The sequence below is a fragment of the Oryctolagus cuniculus genome, chromosome 14, assembly GCF_964237555.1.
Source record: "Oryctolagus cuniculus chromosome 14, mOryCun1.1, whole genome shotgun sequence".
In the NCBI taxonomy this organism is placed as follows: domain Eukaryota; kingdom Metazoa; phylum Chordata; class Mammalia; order Lagomorpha; family Leporidae; genus Oryctolagus; species Oryctolagus cuniculus.
The window spans coordinates 48,120,103-48,140,051 of record NC_091445.1 but is presented as its reverse complement, the minus strand read 5'-3'; the positions used below and the strand labels follow the sequence as shown (position 1 = coordinate 48,140,051).

Genomic DNA, 19,949 nt, shown 5'->3' with positions numbered 1-19,949 from the left:
ATAAAAGTTATTATCTTAGAGGGTGATGCACACCAGTGTCATGCCCTCTTTTTTGAAAATAAAAATACTTCTTTATCTGAAAGACAGAGTTTCAGTGATAGGGAATGAAAGGGATCTTCCATCATCTGGTTCACTTCTCAAATGGTCGTAACAGCCAGGGCTGCGCCAGGCTGAAGCCTGGAGCCAGGAACTCCATTTGGATCTCCAACATGGATGGAAGGGACCCCAATACTTCAGCAGTCATCCACTGTCTTCTGATGTGCATTAGTGAGAAGCTGGAAGGGAAACAGCTTAGCCATGTGCCAGCACTTTGATAAATGATGCTTGTGTTAATGACATTCTCTTAAGTAATTAGAAATCTACCACAATCTTGTTTCCAAATAAGGTCATACACTGTGCAGGGTTAGTGGTAGGAGTTAAACTTTTGTTTGGGGGAGGGTTTCCAAAGCTAAATACATAACACATACATTAATGAGATCAATTTTGATTAGTTATTTAATAATTGTCCTAGTCTATTTGGACAACTATGACAATACTTGTACAGGAGCTTTGGTAGCTTAAATAGCATTCATTTCCCACAGTTCTGGTGGATGAGAAGTCCAAGACCAGGGTACAGGCAGTTTCAGAGCCTGGAGATGGATTCAGTCCTGGTTCATGAGAGTTCATCTTTCTACTGTGTCCTCACAAGTAAAGAGACAAGGCATAAGGAGTGAGAGAGTTCTCAGGGGCCTCTTTTATGAGAACATTATCCAACTCATTTGTGCTCTGTTCTTATGAGCAAATCATCTTGCAAAACCCCTATCTCCAAAGAACATAACATTAGGATTTCAACATGCAAATTTTACAAGGATTCAGAAATTCAGTCTAAGCAAGAAGGCAATAAGCAGACCATATTCTACTGTAAAATAACTTCTAAAAGGACAAATGGGTCTTAAAATGTTCCTGTATAGATATCAAATAAAGAAGAAAGTAATATAAGAATATATTTTTCCTTTACCCTGAATCCCCTTATCCATCTCCTTGCTAACAAACAGTTGAACAATTGGGCAAAAGATTGTCTCTTCCATCCCTGTGGTTTATCTCTACCCCTGCTATATTATCTGGCAAATCGGGTGTTTTTGGACTGTGCTGTGCAAATATATATGCTCCCTTCAACCAGCCTTCTGTGAACTCAGAATGGTATTCTGTTGCCTACAGATACTACCAAAGTATAGTACAGGAAGTAAATTGCTGCTCTTAGCTTTACACACAAATAACATTTCTCAGTGCATGTGATATTCACTGTCCAGAGATTCATGTGGCTGTCAGTGACCATACTTATGGACAAGACTACAGAGTTATTACATTTTTCTCTGCTTTACTTACCTCCATGTGCTATTTTATTTGTTTAAAGATTTATTTATTTGCTTGAAAGACAGAGAGAGAGAGAGAGAGAGAGAGAGAGAGAGAGAATCTTTCTTCCACTGGTCCACTCCTGAAACGGATGAAACAGCTATGGCTGTGCTAGGAGGTGGAAGCCAGGAACCAGGAATTTCATACAGGTCTCTCACTTCGATGGCAGGTCTCAAACAATTGGGCCATCTTCAGCTGTTTTCCCAGGTGTGTTAGCAGGGAGCTGGATCAGAAGTGGAGCATCCTGGACACGTATCAGTAGCCATATGGGATGCCGGTGTCACAAGCAGCAGTTAACCTTCTGTCATAACCCTGGCCCTGCTGTACTACTTAAACCATTACTTAATCTATACCACTATGCTACCTGTCTTTCCTCTTTTCTGCTTGTTGTTCCTTTTTTTACTTACCACTACCCTTCTGCATCTCAAAGCCATACTTAATAAGGCTGAATTTTAAGAGACACTTGAAGCCAAGCAAAGAATTTCCTTCTTTCTTGTAGAGATTAAGCCCATCACTTCAAATGAGGAGTGACCTTACACTGTTTGTATTTCTTAGCTTTTTCCATTCAGTGGTTGCTTGGTGACTACCTTATAGTCATTAAAAACTATTTCAGTTTAAGCCAGTATTTCAGAACTACTTATAAAAAACTGATGATTTTATAAATGTAATTTCTTAATGACCATTATTTTACTCTTTCCTTTTACTGCTCTCTTTCCTGAATCTCTGTAAATGACCTTTTGCTTAGGACTATTAACATTTTTCACTGATTTTTGGTGATACAAATTTACGAAGTCTAGACATACTATGAATTGTTACATACTTAGAATTTGACTGGACTTTTACTACAGATTTTAGTTATTTTTTTCAGTGTGATATCATGGAAAATGCCTCCTAAACCAACTTTTATTTGTAAATGTCTACCTAGCAGAATTCATTGAATAAGTTTGGATGAATATTGGATGTGGAGCAAATACTGTGTGACATCAAAGGGAAAAGCCCTTAATATATTCTACTTACAATGATTAGTAGTAGAATGGTCTATAGGCGATGAGTTCTGAAATTGTTTTGACAGAGAAACTTCAGTGCTGTAATGTGAAAACTCATACTACACACAGGTCCAAAGAAAGATCTCTGACGAAGGGCTTCACTGAAGCAACAATACATTTTGTCTTGAGATCATGGAATATTCATATGTGCATTCTTTCCATGTACCTTTTCCCCACTTTTATGTGTACAGCAATAAGATAGTGTCATATTTATATTATTGAAATGATAAGCTTTGTCAATCTTCTCAAAATTTTCTTTGTTTCACTTGTGCAGATTTGTCTGTGCCTACGTGTCTTAATTGTATACAATTATATTTTCTGTGTGCATTCATGTATGTACACCAAAACCAAAATACTGGATAGTTCTAGCATCATGAGTATCCTTTTACTACCATGTTATAGTCCAATCTGCCTCCATCTACTGCTCTCCCATACCTCTGGCAAACATTAATCTTTTATACATTTCTAAAATACTACCATTTCCAGAATATTATAAAGTCAAGTCATATAGTAAATATCTTTATGAGTTTGGCTTTTTACACTTAGTATGGTGATCTAAAGATTTATCCAAGTTGTTGCATGGATCAGTGGGATCATCATTTTCATTTCTAAGTATAATTTCATATACTACATACACGATATTTTTTACTGAGATTCCCATTGAGAATATCAGGTTGGTTTCTTTTTTGGGTCTATTGTAGATAATGCTGCAATTAATATTTGTAAATTGCATTTTGCACACTCCTAAGTTTTCATTTATTTTGTATAAATGCAAAAGTAATATTTGAGAGGTTGCATGATAAATTTATGTTTACTTTTATGAGAAACTGCCAAACTCCCCTATTGCAACCATTAGTGTATGAACACTCCAATTTTCTCAGCAGCTGCCATCATTGTGTTTATTAGTTTCTAATTTAAGATCATTTCTAAGTATACACAGCATTCACCTTCTGAGTATGAGTAATTGAAATTAACATTTCTTGTTGGAATCTCAATGTAGAAATATCATTACAAATCCAGAATATTAGTATGCTATTGAAATTCTAACATGTTTTATGATCTAATAAGGATCATCAAGTGAATTTGGCATACTAATTTTGTTGAATTTACTGGGATCCCTTAAAGTCATGAAATAAGCTTGCCTTAAAGTTGTGTTGAATTTCAACAGGAAAGCACCAATTTTGGACTTGAACAAATATTGGATCCTAAAGCATTAGACTAATTGCTAAAATTCAAAACTGAAAATTGTCTGTTTCTATATTCAAGTATCAAAGTCAATATAAAATTTCATAATGCTTACTTGATTGTGGAAACATTTTGTTTGATGCATAACTCAAATCGGTAGGTAGAAATTTGGAAATTATACAGATTGAAATATTAAGTATGCACTGTTAGGTGATTCATCAAGTTCATTTCATAAATAAGTAAAAGCCTTTACTAATTCTACAATGATATATAGCCATTTAGTAGATGATTGTCATATTACATTTAGATGAGTTTCCATTTAGGAATAACTTAAACATGATATAGATGTATCTCATTATATATGTTATGTTAAAATTTAAGCAGAAAGACATCAGCATAATAGATACATTAATTTCAGTACCTAAAATCTAGTGTTTTAAAATTCATCAATTACCTTATAATGCTTTTATAATGTTCAAAAATCCAGTGCCATAGATATATTATCATATGTATTTTAGAAAAATAGTTTTTCAATATCATAAAGAAGCCACTAAAGGAATGAAATTTGAACCTAGGTTACCAGTTATGAGATTCATTAATAGTCCAGGTAAGAAATAAAAAAGAGTATGAATGATTAAAAGTGACTTGAATGATTTTTTTGATGCCATTAATATTTCTACCTTCTCACTGTAATCATTCTACCTTCTCACTAACCATTCCACCCACACTTTCCTGAATAGTCATGAAGTCTACATTATATACTCTCATCATACTCTTGTTTTATCCACACATTTAATACCAATTTGACCATTCAATCCAACATATCATTTTTATACAGGGGTCAAAAAAGGCTTTTCACATATTATCAGCTTATAAAGATAAATATTAAAATATCGAGAGGAAATGTCTTCTTTTGGACTTGCTTTTGATATAGTCATTGGCAGGAAAAGAAAGAAAAAAATGTTTGATACATACATTTAAGAATTAAATTTGCAGGATGCATCTGTTATAGTGCTCCATAGATATTTCAATATATTAATTTTGATGTTCAAAGTAATCATACTGTAAATGTATCAAACACTAAAATTTGTTTTCCTGAATGCACAGGTACCTCTGTTCTACAGGTGACAGCTACTGATGCAGATGACCCCACCTATGGAAATAGTGCTCGAGTGGTATACAGTATTCTCCAGGGGCAGCCATACTTCTCGGTAGATCCTAAAACAGGTGAGAGTATTGACATATAATTTTATGCAAGTACTTCTGCACTAAAAAGAAAGCCTATTTGTATCACTATTGCAAATATAGTTTTGTCAAACTTTGTTTTATATATTTTTCATACCATTGGTTATGAATGATATACTACTATAGTTTTAATGATCCGTGATTATTTTATTTTAAAATGTACCATTTAAAGCCGGTGCCCTGGCTCACCAGGCTAATCCTCCGCCTTGCGGCACCGGCACACCACGTTCTAGTCCCGGTCGGGGCGCCAGATTCTGTCCCGGTTGCCCCTCTTCCAGGCCAGCTCTCTGCTGTGGCCAGGGAGTGCAGTGGAGGATGGCCCAAGTACTTGGGCCCTGCACCCCATGGGAGACCAGGAGAAGCACCTGGCTCCTGCCTTCGGATCAGCGCAGTATGCCGGCCGCAGCGCGCTGGCCGCGGCGGCCATTGGAGGATGAACCAATGGCAAAAGGAACACCTTTCTCTCTGTCTCTCTCACTGTCCACTCCGCCTGTAAAAAAAATAATAAAATAAATAAATAAATAAAATAAATATACCATTTATTAGTAAAATGGTCATCTTTCATTTGATTATTGTTTATAGCCCTTGCCTATATTCCCTTTGAGCTATGGTCTTTTCACTTTTCAGTTGTCAATGTGGAGTATTAAACCTTTGAATAGAATGTAAATTAATAAAATGTTATCTTAAAACTCAAAAAAAAACTCAAAAACTAAAAGATAAAGGAAAGCAAGAAAGACAAGGAAAGCAAGGGAGAGGCAGGGAGGGAAGGAATGAAGGAGGGATGGATAAAGGAAAGTATCATACTCTTAGAGTTGTATCAATGAATTAATTTGAAATTGTTCTGTTTGCATTAATATCATGTTAACCTGAGAATTAAAGAAAATAAAGTGCTTCCTTTAAGTGAAAACAATTAACGGATTAGAAAATCCAAATTAAAAGCCATCTAAAAAAAAGAAAGCAATGCTTTTTATTTCGTTTTCTCTTCTTCACAGATATTTTAAACACATTCCACCATCACTTTTTCTAAAACAATTAATGAGATTGAACAATTGAAGATTTTTTTCTTATTATTTTGAATATTATTTATTTAAAGATACTTATACTTGAGTAGTCCCATCACATTTACATATGTACTTCCTCTTTTAAAATTTTTAGTATCAGATACATAGAATGACATTTTTAAAGATATTATTTGTTCTAATTACATATTCATTTAATTCTTATTTATTAAGAGTTTTACATACTTTATTTGTCTTTGGTGGTCACACCAGCATGCATATATATATATATATATATATACACACACCACACATATATATGTATATTGAGATGGGTGAGGTCTTGATATTTTTTCTTTTTTTTTTTTTTTTTTTTTTGACAGGCAGAGTGGATAGTGAGAGAGAGAGACAGAGAGAAAGGTCTTCCTTTTGCCATTGGTTCACCCTCCAATGGCTGCCGCGGCCGGCGCACTGAGGCCGGCGCACTGCGCTGATCCGAAGGCAGGAGCCAGGTGCTTCTCCTGGTCTCCCATGGGGTGCAGGGCCCAAGTACTTGGGCCATCCTCCACTGCACTCCCTGGCCACAGCAGAGAGCTGGCCTGGAAGAGGGGCAACCGGGACAGAATCTGGTGCCCCGACGTGGACTAGAACGCGGTGTGCCGGTGCCGCAAGGCGGAGGATTAGCCTAATGAGCCGTGGTGACAGCGATATTTTTTCTAATGAGCAAATTCTTCAGCCTTTGCTATTATTTTCTATAAAAGAAATTAATTGAGAACTACTCTAAAGATAAATATTTTTCAGGAAAAATATATTCTCATCTTTTCTTTCGATCATATATTATACTACCATATGCCAGAATAAAGGGTATTCAATAATTCAAGATATGGTTATAGCAGCAAAATACAATAATTGTGAAAAGTTCATATCCTCATTGACAATTGGTCGCTAAAAATAGGCTAAAAGCTAACCTAATTTAATTTATACAAGTGCTTGTGGACAAGTAAGTCTCAAGTTTTACCAAGATTTCCAGAATCTCCCTGGTGATTAGCAAGATGAACAATATAGCAGTTTAGGATGTTCCAGCAGCTCATTAGGTCCGTTCTGATCACAGCAGATGCACTCTGAATCCAATTAACATGTGAGACCTTCTAGTAAATAGCACAGCTGCATTACTAAACATAGAAGAGAACCATGTCTGGTCATAAATATCTCATTTTCATATACTTGCAGCCTTCTCCTCACTTTTCGGGGTACCCTGCCCCTAATTCTCCAGTTTCCAGCTCTGGCAGAAGTGGGGAGCCTTCTTTCTGCCATGGATTTCTGTGGTCTGGCGCTACCATGCAACTGCAGGTGGTATTCAGAATTCAATAAATCTGTAGCAGGCTAATCTTTAACTTGATAACTTTATATGGCCCACAAGTGATATTATAAATATCCAAATTGCCAGTGGGCCACCTTCTACTGCTTTCCCAGTTCATTAGCTGGATCAGAAGTGGAGCAGCTGGGACTTAAACCGGCACCCATATGGGATGCTGATGCTGCAGGTGAAGGCTTAACATAGGAAGCCACAATGCCAGCCCCTCTCACTTTAAATATATATCTTCTTACAGAGGAAGGAATCAAAAAAAAAAAAAAAACCCAAATGTTCTAATTGCCATCTTTAGGATATCACACACACACACACACACACACAAGCATATAGCTTTATCCCATTAGCCATCCATATCAATAGCCAAAGGTTAATTCATAGATAAATGCTATATTTAGTTAATAGAATATTGCTAAATGTAGTCAACCAAATGATTCATTGCAAACATAAAAATGTTGCTATTTAAATACTGCTTTTAATACTTGCTTTGCTCTTGTATTTCTTTGCTCCTTTCCTTAACAAATAGCACAAATTGAATGAAATAGATGCTTCCAGGTTGAGATATGTTAATGTCAGTGTTATACTGCCTAATGCATTATGGGAATCCATGAGTTAATGCCCTACTAGCTATTAAGGAAGAGAAATCATTTCTTAAAATTCCTTTAAATATGCAAATATCCTAGATAGACAATTATCTATAGAAAGTACTAAGAGGGGTTGTGAAAATAAAATACTATTTGTTCTCTTCAAATCTAAGACTTTTTGTGGCTTTTTTGGTTTAAAAACCCTATTAGAACGTAATTAAATATCATTAGAACAAATGCATTAATTTAAATTGTGCTTAGAAAATGAATGGAATAAAATCCAAGTGATGAAAACTATGGTATAAATTTAGAATGAGAATGCCTAAATCCCATAAGCAAATCAGTGCAATGAATTTAGTCTCATCTTTGGAAAATGTAGATACTCAATAAAATTCTGTTGTCTTCTTTCTTGAAGATTAATAAGGTAAGTCATCATGAGTCTTATATGAAGTTAAAAATAGCAAAAGATTGTTTTTTATTTGGAAGGAGTTTTTAGTCCAAATTTCTTAACACATTTTTGGAAAAAAGAAGATACCTTTTGCGAACTTTGTGATTAAATTTTGTCCCAAGCATTTTAAAGAAATCTTTTCCAAATATCATAATTAAAATATGCTACTAGGAAATTCTGAATGAGAATTTAAAAGAATAGGAGACAAAAGCAACCATGCATTCATCTTCAGTATCAACAAGGCAGACTAGAGAAATGTCTCTAGATGAGGTAGATTGGCCTCCTTCTGAAACAACAGTCATTAATGCACAGGTCTTGACCAACAACAGTCTTGATTCTTCACAATGACCTCTCCTTCACATCTTGTGCTAGAAATCAATCAACTCTACAAATGCACTCAGCTGAAGATCTCTCTGTTTCTTCCAATGTAATTGAAAACAAGGCCCTCTGCACTTTGTTTGGCCTGCATAATGTAATTAAATTAGTCAACATTCTTGGTTTTGTATAACCTCACAATGTTTATTTCATTTTGACACTGTACAAAATCTGCTGATTCCAATATTAAGTTTAAATAATTCTGAATGGAAACCTATTTGACAATACTTTTTCTCCTCCAAATCAATATATGAATTAATAGGTGAGAAGATAAAAGTTATAGTCCACAGTATCTACAGGACACACAGAGGATTCCACAGAATATGCTCTGCCAATGTATTTACTTCATAGTATATCCCCAATTGATAATAATAACAATAAAAGCAATGACAACAATTGCATGCACGAATAATTCCATATACATATTCAAATAATTTTGTTGTAATTGTGTTAACTGACAATACCCAGTGCTAAACACTTTACTTCTCTTGGAGCAAAATGGAATGCATTAGTTCAAAACTGTGCTATAGCATCAATTTACTGGAAGGAATATTACAAGCTGAGCATCCCAAATCTGAAAAATCCAAAATCTAAAATAATTTGAGTGCTGGAATAATGCCACACCTGACTTTACAAGATGGAGCTAGTCAAAATTCAGATGCACTAAAAATGTATACAATTACCTTCGGGCTGTGTATAAGGGACTTTATAAACTTTATGGAAAATGGAATTAAAGGATTATATTTTTCCCTGAATTTTGAAGCCCCCTTTATATGAAATATAAATGAATTTTCTGTTTAGACCTGGGTCCCCACCGAAAATTTTTTTTTTTATATTTCTGTACATATTTAGATATTTGAGAAATCCAAAAGGCTGTGGTTCTAAGCATTTTGAATAAGGGACAATCAACTTGTATCTCATTTTGAATCATTTAGGAAGAATTCTGCTTAGTTCCTGAACTGAGGGAGACTGTATATTGCAGGGTAATACAAGAAGAAATCCATTTTATTGTAACAACTTAATTTTTAAAAATTTATATAAATAAAGTTGAGTACCTTTTCATTTGATTATAGCCCTTAACCTATTTTAGTGCTAAACTGTTTTCTTTTTACTTTTTATTCATTGAACTCCTTTTTTGGTAGAGCCTTAAGCCTTTGAATATAATGTATATTGAAAATATTATCTCTGCCGGCACCGCGGCTCAATAGATTAATCCTCCACCTAGCGGCGCCGGCACACTGGCTTCTACTCCCGGTTGGGGCACCAGATTCTGTCCCGGTTGCCCCTTTACCAGGCCAGCTCTCTGCTGTGGCCCGGGAAGGCAGTGGAGGATGGCCCAAGTCCTTGGGCCCTGCACCCCATGGGAGACCAGGAGAAGCACCTGGCTCCTGCCTTCGGATCAGCGCAGTGCGCCGGCTGCAGCATGCCAGCTGTGGCGGCCATTGGAGGGTGAACCAATGGCAAAAGGAAGACCTTTCTCTGTGTCTCTCTCTCTCTCACTATCCACTCTGCCTGTAAAAAAAAAATATATATATATATTATCTCAAAAATATAACAAAGTAAGACTAAATGAACTCTAGTAGACATTAGTGTTTGTCCACTCAATATCAATTTCTCATTTTGCTGATCCTGTCATAACTGGCTTTATTGGGAACAGTAACAAACACAGTTCTGGCCAGTGAGATATGAAAGAATGAACATTCTAGAAGAAGGTGAGGAATGTTTGATATATTTCTTCTGGCGCCTGTGCTACTTCCTTTGGCCTTAGCATCCTCTAGCTTTAGTCATGTGTGTGATCCCTGGAAGGGAAGGAGCTGTTTTGTGGTTACATGACATGCGCACAAAGGAAGAAGTACATGAAAAGCTTGCTGAGCAACAGGAACTCAATGAAGTCAGTCTGGTTATTTTTATGTTCAGAAAGACAATCATAACTGGTATCTGGAACATTTGTGAAATTGTGCAGACTGATGAATCACCTTCACAACACAATGCACAGCCCAGGCAGGTGTAGAACAGGCTAAGAGTATTGTCATTCCTTTCCACCCACAAGCCATGAACCAGAGACAGCACACTGCTCTCTCTATATGAATAATCATTTTACTGTTCCAGGATCAATTCTAAGCTGAAAAAGGAGAGTTTTCACATTGATTTAAATGAAATAGCATATGCTATATAAACTGTTGATACTTGGAGAAATCAGAAATTGGAACGATAGGAAATTTTTTCTGGTACTTCATTGAGAATATATATTTGAGAATATATTTATGAAAATAATGTTATAGTCACAAAGTTGTAAAATACTAAATACTATCGATGTCAGATAATATCCCTGTTCAGGAGCAATGCCATCATCATGTCATATTGACATGAAAGGAATAATAACGATCAAGTTTAATTGTTATGAGTGTAGTTCTATTGAAACAAAGATCTCATTGACCATAAAATGGTAGTAATGATAGAATGTTGGTCAATAAAATATATTTTATACTATTTCTTGCACTCAGATGAAAGTGTATCTTGTTTTCTGACTTCACTCTATGTACCCTTCACTCTGTATTTTTCAATGCTAACTATTGAAAAAAAAATCCTAGAATTCATTATCATTTTCATTATCCAGTAGCATGGCAGATATATTAGCTGCTTGAACCAAGGAATTGTAGAAAATACTGCTATCTTCTTTTTAATCTTTAAACTTCATTACACATAATTCATGTAATGAAATCACCAGTTTAGTTTTTCCCTCATTGCTTTAAATTTAAGTCCTGCCAACCAAGTGGGAGACCTGAATTGAGTTGTGACTCATGACTTAGGTGTCACCCAGTCCTGGTTATTGCAGGCCTAGAGGGAATGAAACAGCAGGTGGAAGATGTCTGTCTGTCTATCTATCTCTGTCTCTCTTCTTTCAAATAAAGTGAAAATAAACATGTAAATAAGTGAAACTAAACAAAACATTAAAATATATAACATAATTATATATTCTATATTATGAAATATAGATTATTTAATATATATTAAATCTTATAAATATATATTTAAAAGGTGTGGGTTTTTCATGGAGAGACCTTGCACTAAATGTATTTCACCCAAACATGAACATAACACATGTAATAACATGTACCTTATATATTATTTTTCCACTTGTTGTTTTCCCCAGCTTGCTTTTCCCAAGCAAATTTCTACTTCTGTGGTTGATTCCCTATACACTTTTATAAAATTAATCTCTTATTTTTGAGAAACTTATTTATATTCCTAATAAAACATGAGAAATATTCTTTTTGCTCACAGATTATTTCTTCTTTATTTTGACATTTTCTTTAGGGCCTGACCTGTGTCAAATCCCCCTGACTTCCACATCACTCCCTATAGAGTGCCTTACACATGGAACCAATTCCTTGCACTTGTATTGACAGATAAATCATCTAAGTGTGTCTAGAAAAGTAAAGTTATATAAGTTCTATAGAAAAAAATATAACACTTATTGCAAATTTAGATTTTAAAAATAGTACTATTTTATTATACTGTATGATGTTTGCCTCATTGGTGAGCTTTTATAAATAAACTTTAAATGTCTTTTCTATTTCTGTCAGCTTTGTCACCTTCTAATTCAGAACTTCTCTGAAATGATTGCCATAACAGTAGTATTCAATAGCTGTTAGAAAGCTGACTTTTGGGGAGCATTATAATAAATACAATCATTAGTAAGTTGCCAGGACACAAAGAAAACTTTTCCTGAGAAACAAAAGCAACATATTTTTGTATGGAAATGGAAAATAAATTCCTACAGTGAAAACTCCTTGAGACTATTTTACTCATTTTTTTGTGGCTTCCATAAAGATTAGTGCATTGTGTGAATTATAGAAGACAGAAGCTTTTATTTTTGTGGAAATAAAATATGACTCTGGGAGAGTGATTGTCAATTTGGCCCCATGCAATGTTGGGGAAAGAAGTGCTCTCACAATCCCACAGTTCTGGGAAGAAGTTCGTGATCTACCTACCAAGTCAGGACTCTCAGTTTCAGCCCTAAGGGTCACCTTCTCTTAGCTTTCCTTGGACACTAGAATTGCAGCTCCTACCTTTCCCCAACCACAGGACATTTTGGGGAACCAGAATTTTATCTGAAATTGAGGTAATATGGGAGGTAATTATAATACATTGCCACCAGTGCCTAGACATAGATGCTAGTGTAGTCGCTAAAATCAGCAAGGCATTGCTAAGCTGTCCAGGATGGAGTCTCCACAAAGAGGAGCTTTCCTAGGCTCACCGAAGGCTTCCTCCATTAGCCGTATATTGACAAATATAAACACACTTCTTGGACCACCGAGAGCGAAGGCCAGTCATTGGACACAATATTCCAACACACAGTGTGGTATTATGCTGTGCTTTTTATTCACATGAAGATCTCCCACACTGTATCACACAATCTAAGTAATATTGTGAAGCATTTTTTTAGGGAGAGGGAGGTTGATTGATTCATTCAGAGTCGGAGGCACACAAAGGTCTTAAGGAACCAATCAGAATTCCAGATGCTCTGTTGCTGTGATGTATGGTACTTATGACAGAAGGGTAGCCCTTCTGGGCTAGCTTGCTAATTGAGTATCAAGGCCCCCAAAGTGTTGGAGTTTGGTTTGCTGGTCTTTGTTGGGGAGCTCCAGCCTTATCCTCTCACTGGGGCAGCTTCTCAGACCTGAAGAGGCCTGCACACTGCCCTGAGCACAAGGCCAGACATAATACCACTTGTGTCACCCAGAGGAGCTCATGGTAATGGAACTCTCCGTTGCGCAGTGTTTCAGACCACCTCCGAGTGCCCTGGCCAAGTCCTTCATTTGCTATAGGGCAAGTGTGCAAACTGGTGCCTGAAACTCCTTCTTTTATAATCTCTTCAAAACAAGATTTTGGTAAAAAACAAGGTTTTTCTTGTTTTGTTTTTCCTGCCTTTTTAACCCCCCTGTCTGGCTATGACAGGGTGATTACAAGTTAATGCCTTTTCTAGAATTTATTCACTGCAAGGCATATAGTTTACTGAAATTACATCAGCTTGTTCAAAATGGCTTCACTTATGTCAAACTACCCACATACTCTAAAATATCTTAATACTTATTTTTAATATTCGACATGTGCTCTTATGCCTCCATGCAAAATGGAACCTACCTGAAAGAGAGGGTAAGGACCTCCAAAGTCCTCATTCTCCTGTGCTCTATTTTTATTTTACAGGGTTCTTCTCTCCAGCCCTCTTTGGTCACACTTTCTTGTTTCTATCTTTTAATTTCTCCAGAATGCTCCACAAATGCTCAAATATTATTATGCAGAGACATAATAAAAACAGGCATTCTCTTTGATTGGACTTTTGCTCACTGACACATAAGAAGCTTTGTCCTTCACCAAGAAATATACAGAGGAGGGTTCATTTTCCACTAATCGGAATTGATCTTCCTTTACAGAGCTATTTGATCAAACTTCATTTATCTTTTAAATACACAAATATCCCATTTGGCTAACTAGAGATTTCTCCACTTTTACAAGGCCCACAACTTGAATATCCTAGTAAAACCTGTCATTTTATCACATTATCATTACTGATCATAATAATTTTACTGAACACAAGCATTATTTGTCTTTGTTGTATTTCTTGATGCATTTTTTTCCTCCTCAGCTTTTTTCACTAGTTGCTGAATTTCCCCCACTTTACATATTTAAAAATATTTTTTGTTCAAAAATTTGAGAACAAAATGCCTACCTATCCATCCATCCACCCATCAGTCAAGCTATCCACCAGGTACTATAGTTTGAACAAGATTTGACTCCCCAGTCATGCAGATATTTAACCCCCAAAATCATAAGTTAGTGTTAGTGGAGGGATGGAGATTTGATCCAATTATGGCATTCAAGAGTTCAGCTCAACCAAAGGTCCTTGAGTCATTTACAGCATGCCCTTGAAAGGTAGTTCTTCAAAGAAGGACAGCCGTGAAAACTCTAGAGTCAGCCTTAGTTGCTTTCTACTTCTGTCTGCCTGCACTATAGCTCCTCTGCACAGGCTCTGTCACTCACACCCTCCAGCATCACCAGATCGCTGAACCAGTGAGGGTGCTGTATCATGCACTGTGAAACTCCAAAACCACGAACTGAAATAAACCTCCTTCCCTCTTGAGTAGCTCTTCCAAGATATTTGTTATTGTGACCAAAAGCTGCAATACAGGAGGGAGCTTCAATACGTATGTTGGAAAAAAGAAATGGAACAATAAGCTTATTTTGGGGTAAAAACCTTAATAATAAATGTACTTTCCCTGAGCATTTTGAAGATCCCTTGCTTATTATTTTGCTTTTAAATGTGGTAATAAGTAAGGAGGTTCACAGAACGTGACCCTGTTGTCAGGAGACTGTCAGGGTAGTAACAAGGCCCATGGACTATTGTGCTAAAAAATAACACTTCCTACTGGGAATGTTCAGGCAAACATAATATGTACAGGCCTGAGAGTCCACCAAAATTACTGACAGGTAAATTTTGCCACTGGCGTACCTGTGCTTGGAAAAAAAAAACACAGGGTACAGCCATTTTTAGGTTGTGAAGCATTCATCCGAAGAAAGAATAACTTATGTATAAAGAGAAGAGAGTTTTCTGGGCCCAATCCTCCTGTGCATAGATATTGTATCAGCAAACTTCAGAAAATTAAAGGAGAAGCTAATATACCATAGAAAGAGCTTTGAAACAACCTTGTTTAGTATATGCATGGTTTATATATATCAGTGCCATAACATAGTTATGACCCACAATTGACATTTGTTCCACATTCTTGAAGCATTTTTTTCACACACTCCTTTGAATAAATATTTATGATGCCTTATATGTGGCATTCAGCCTGCTAGCTGAACATTTATGGGTTGTTTTACTGACATATCCCTCACACACTCAAAATGCTCACTTCCGTCTAATATCATCACTTGAAAACAAATCGAGCAGCAGCCTCATGCCTGTCAAAATGGTTCATTGTTGCTCACATCTCCCACAGCCCTGCCAAATATGTGTGCGCTCCTCTTTCCAGGTGACTGCTTGATTGATGGCCAGTGTCGCTGATTGATAGGGAGAACAAACCCAAAGGAATAGTCTTTTTGTTTAAAATACTCCATGGCTACAAGTAAATGCAGCCAATAGTCTCAATTACTTGGGCTTCTCTAAGTTTACTAATAGTCAGGCAAGTGGAACTACCTATGGGCATGAATTTGATTTTTAGAATTACTTTTTTTTCTATCCAATATTCCTTTAGCATGTAAAATTTTATACTTAACCATCTTTATTTATGTTGCTTCAGCATATTTTAGCATTCATATTTGCAACACATTGTCTATAGGAATATTAAAGGTGGTGACTCTCAGTAGGCAAAAGAGAAAAAGAACTGGGGAGTGAACAATAGATTAGAATACACAACACAGAAATAATATGCATGTGTGTGTATATATAGATAGATAGGTAGGTAGATAGATTTATTTATTTATTTGTTTGAAAGAGTTACAGATAGAGAAAGGGAGAGACAGAGAAAGAGGGCTTCCATCTGCTGGTTCACTCCCTAAATGGCCGCAGTGGCGTGAGTTGGGCCAATCAGAAGCCAGGAGCCAAGAGCTTCTATCAGGTCTCCCACATGGATGCAGGGGCCTAATCATTTGGGCCATCTTCCAATGCCTTCCCAGGAAGATGGATTGAAAATAGAATAGCTGGTACTTGAACCTGTGCCCATATAGGATGCAGGTGCCACAGGCAGAGGCTTAACCTACTATGCCACTGTGCCGGCCCCACTGAAGTAATATTCAAATGTGTAGGCTAAATCTTTAATTTTTAAAATTTTCTTTTATCACTGTTTTCTCAGTCAGTGGTTCTAATAAGTTAATTACAACCTACTTCAATCAAATCATAGCCTTGAATAACTGTATTTATATAAGAAAATGGATATGGAAAGCAGAAAGTGTTAACTATAGTTGATTACAGAAAAGTAATTTATTCTGTGTGTGTCTCTATTTCACCATCTGTAAAAGAAAACCAGTAGTCAATTTATAAGCTTAATGGAGAAATTAGAAATAATATGAGAAAATTTCAGTAAGTTCTTGGAGTAATGGAATTATAGCTAAGCTTTTATTTTTTTTTTTTGGTATAAATCTTATATTTTGAAATCCATGCATAGCTTTTTTCAGAGTACACATTTTCCATAAACATTTTTTTAAGATTTATTTATTTATTTGAAAGTCAGATTGGCTGGAGCTATGCCAATCCGAAGCCAGGAGCCAGGAGCCAGGAACATCTTCTGGGTCTCCCACGTGGGTGCAGGGGCCCAAGGACTTGGGCCATCCTCTACTGTTTTCCCAGGCCATAGCAGAGAGTTGGATTGGAAGCAGAGCAGCTGGGACTAGAACCAGCGCCCATATGGGATTGCTGGCGCTTCAGGCTAGGGAGTTAACCTGCTGCACCACAGCACCAGCCCCGTTCCATGAACATTTTGAGCCCTCATGGTATTTTCATGGTACCCGGCACAGATGGGTGGGTTAAGATGCCCGTGTTCCTCATTGAATACCTGGGTTCAATGCCTGTGTTTGGAGCCTCACATAAGATTCCTGCTAAGGAAGACCCAGGGAGGCAGCAGTAACGGTTCAAGTAATTGGGATCCTGGTGCCCAAATGGGAGACCTAGTTTGATTCTTGCTCCCGGCTTCAACCTGGCCCAGTCCCAGCTGTTGCTGGCATTTTGGGAAATGGACTGGTGGATGGGAACCAGTTCCATCTCTTTCCACCTCTCTAAAATAAATAATTTTAAGAAAGGAACTCGGGACAGCTCCTGCTTTACTTAACTTTCATTATCCATATATCTTTTCTGACTGACTGTATGTCTATTTGCCTTCATCCCATATTGTAGTGCCTATGTTCAACGCCCACCTCTGGCTTCTGACTCAAGCTCCCTACTGAAGCAGACCCTGAGAGGCAGAAGTAATAATACAAGCAATTGGGTCCCTGCCACACTTGTGAGAGAGATACATTGCACCCCACGCTTCTTACTCTGGCAATTTAGCTTAGCCCTGCCTATTGTAAGCATTTAGGTAGTAAATGAGAAGATATGAGAGTAGCTTCTCTGTCTCCCTCTCTCTTTCTCTCTGTGTGTGTGTCTATCTACCTACCTACCTACAAATCAATCTGTCATCTATGTCTCAGCCTCTCTGTCAAATGATTGATTGAAAATGTTAAAAACAAACATATAGGCACACCCACATACATAGACTCATGTTCATATATAAAAACTTTTGTAAAGCAATAGATTATAATTATTATACAATGCTACTGTAACAAAGAGTTACTATAATATATATTCTCAATAAATAAGTATTGCAGTATATCATGTTATTTGAGAATTAGTAAACAGAGCAGTGGGATCAGCCCTATTTTGACTTTTGGGTTCAGGACTATATTCTACCTTTGTCTTCATGCTGAGGATGAACTCACTCTTAGAAGTTATTTATTCCCCTCATACAATAAGAAACTTTAACTTCTGGTTGTGGTAGCAGTCAAAGTTGCTACAGGCTGTGCTTGTAATAAATTCTGATTGGATTCTGACTGTTGAATTTATCCAAAGTGTAAACTCACTCACTCTTAACCTTTTGCTGATTGCAGCAACCTGGATACTGATCGCAGCATGGAAACCTTTGTAAAGGAAGTGAGTGTGTCACTGTCAGGAAACAATTATTGTGATATTATGTCTATTTTTATAACTGATTGTTTTGAGGTAAAAATACATTGTGCATGCTTAGGCTTTCAGTATTTTCTAAATTTTACATAGAATAGTTGAGCTATTTCTGTTGTCCAAGCAGATCACTAATCAATCATTTGGTTCCTTTCTGGGTAACAAGTTGATATTTAATATTCAACAGCCCTACCTAATTAGATTTAAAACTCAGTGAAATTCAAGCACATTATCCTTGGTAGGAAAGATGCAGCATAATCACAATTTATTCCCCTAATGTATACTTTTTCAATAAACAAATGATTAGTTTTGAGACAGAAGGTCAATTCACACACAAAAGAAAATATGACTGCATCATTTCAGCAAATTGCTACATTGTTTTCTATGAGTGATGGTTAAACCTGGAACTATAATTCTTTTTTCCATCTTCCCTTTCATATACATGCACATGCACTCAGTGTACATAATTGTGCATCAGGAAAGAAGAATTGTATTGTCCCTCACACAATAGAAGGAAAAATTCTGAGTTCATTCCACATTCTATTCAGTTTCCGTACTATCTTAGATGCCGATATGCAGTATTTCCAAGCTCTAACAAGTTGTCTTTTTTTCAGAACATCATCTCTATTAGAAAAAGCCTTCCTAGAGTGTCACCTGAACCTTTTTACCTTATTACATTGTTATTCATTATACATAACTGACTTTATTCATGTTACAAAACATAAAACAAAACTCAGTGATAGTCAGTGAGAAAATAGAAAAAGATAAGGAATCTGTCAAAGATGTTTTAGAAAATTACCAAGGCAAATAAAGAAAAAAAGACAGTGAATAATTCAGAGTCAGGGAGAAACAGCATACAGAATCTACCTCCTGTTCCCCTCTTCTCCAGTCCTGGGAAGCAAAAGGAGAGACTAGACTTGATAGAACATAAAGGCTTAGAGTAAAGTAGTTGTTACCAGAGACTGGGCAGAATAGTGAGTAGAGAGATGGGTGAGAGTGGCCAACAGGAGCAGTGTTAGAGTTACATAGGAGAAATATAGGGTGAATATAGTTAACAGCAGTGCATTGTTTGTCTCAAAATAGGTAAAAGGGAGTATTTTAAAGGTACTCACTATATATAAATGTGAAAAGTTACTCCTAGTTACCCTGGTTTGATTAGTACATAATGCATACAGCAATCAAACTATCACATTGTACCAATAAAACCAAACAACCAAAATCAAGCTTTGAGAAGAGGCTTCAGTCCACTGTGCTACATTGTAATGGGAAAATAATCTCCCAGGATGGGCACTGTCCAAATCCTTATTTTATCTAAGGAGCCTGGAAGTGAAAGTTCAAGGAGGAGGGAGTGACTTTAACCTCTAAGGAGTAATGCTGCCTTCCTGGAGCCAATGGTTTTGAAGGATGCAATGAGCTGATTCTCCAAAAGCCAAACAACAAAACCAAAACTGGAGAAGAGGCAGCGTGGATTCAGTGAAAACAGTGGGCCAAACTGATGGGATTAAGAAACAAGGACTTTGGACTTTGCCCCCCCCCGCACCCCCCCCCCCCGCCTTCCTATCTGCCTCCAGGATCACTACTTGCAGAATCTGAGA

General features: G+C 36.6%; 1 protein-coding gene across 8 annotated transcripts in view; it reads left to right on the top strand.

Annotated features, from left to right (window-relative positions):
* The window catches only part of CDH18 (cadherin 18), a 966,744-nt gene that overhangs the window by 753,433 nt on the left and 193,362 nt on the right, over positions 1–19,949 (top strand). For all 8 annotated transcript variants that reach the window (XM_070056895.1, XM_051853855.2, XM_051853858.2 and 5 more), the window contains one exon: positions 4,731–4,850. In XM_070056895.1, coding sequence (XP_069912996.1) covers positions 4,731–4,850 — 120 coding nt within the window. The remainder of the gene's footprint in view (positions 1–4,730; positions 4,851–19,949) is intronic.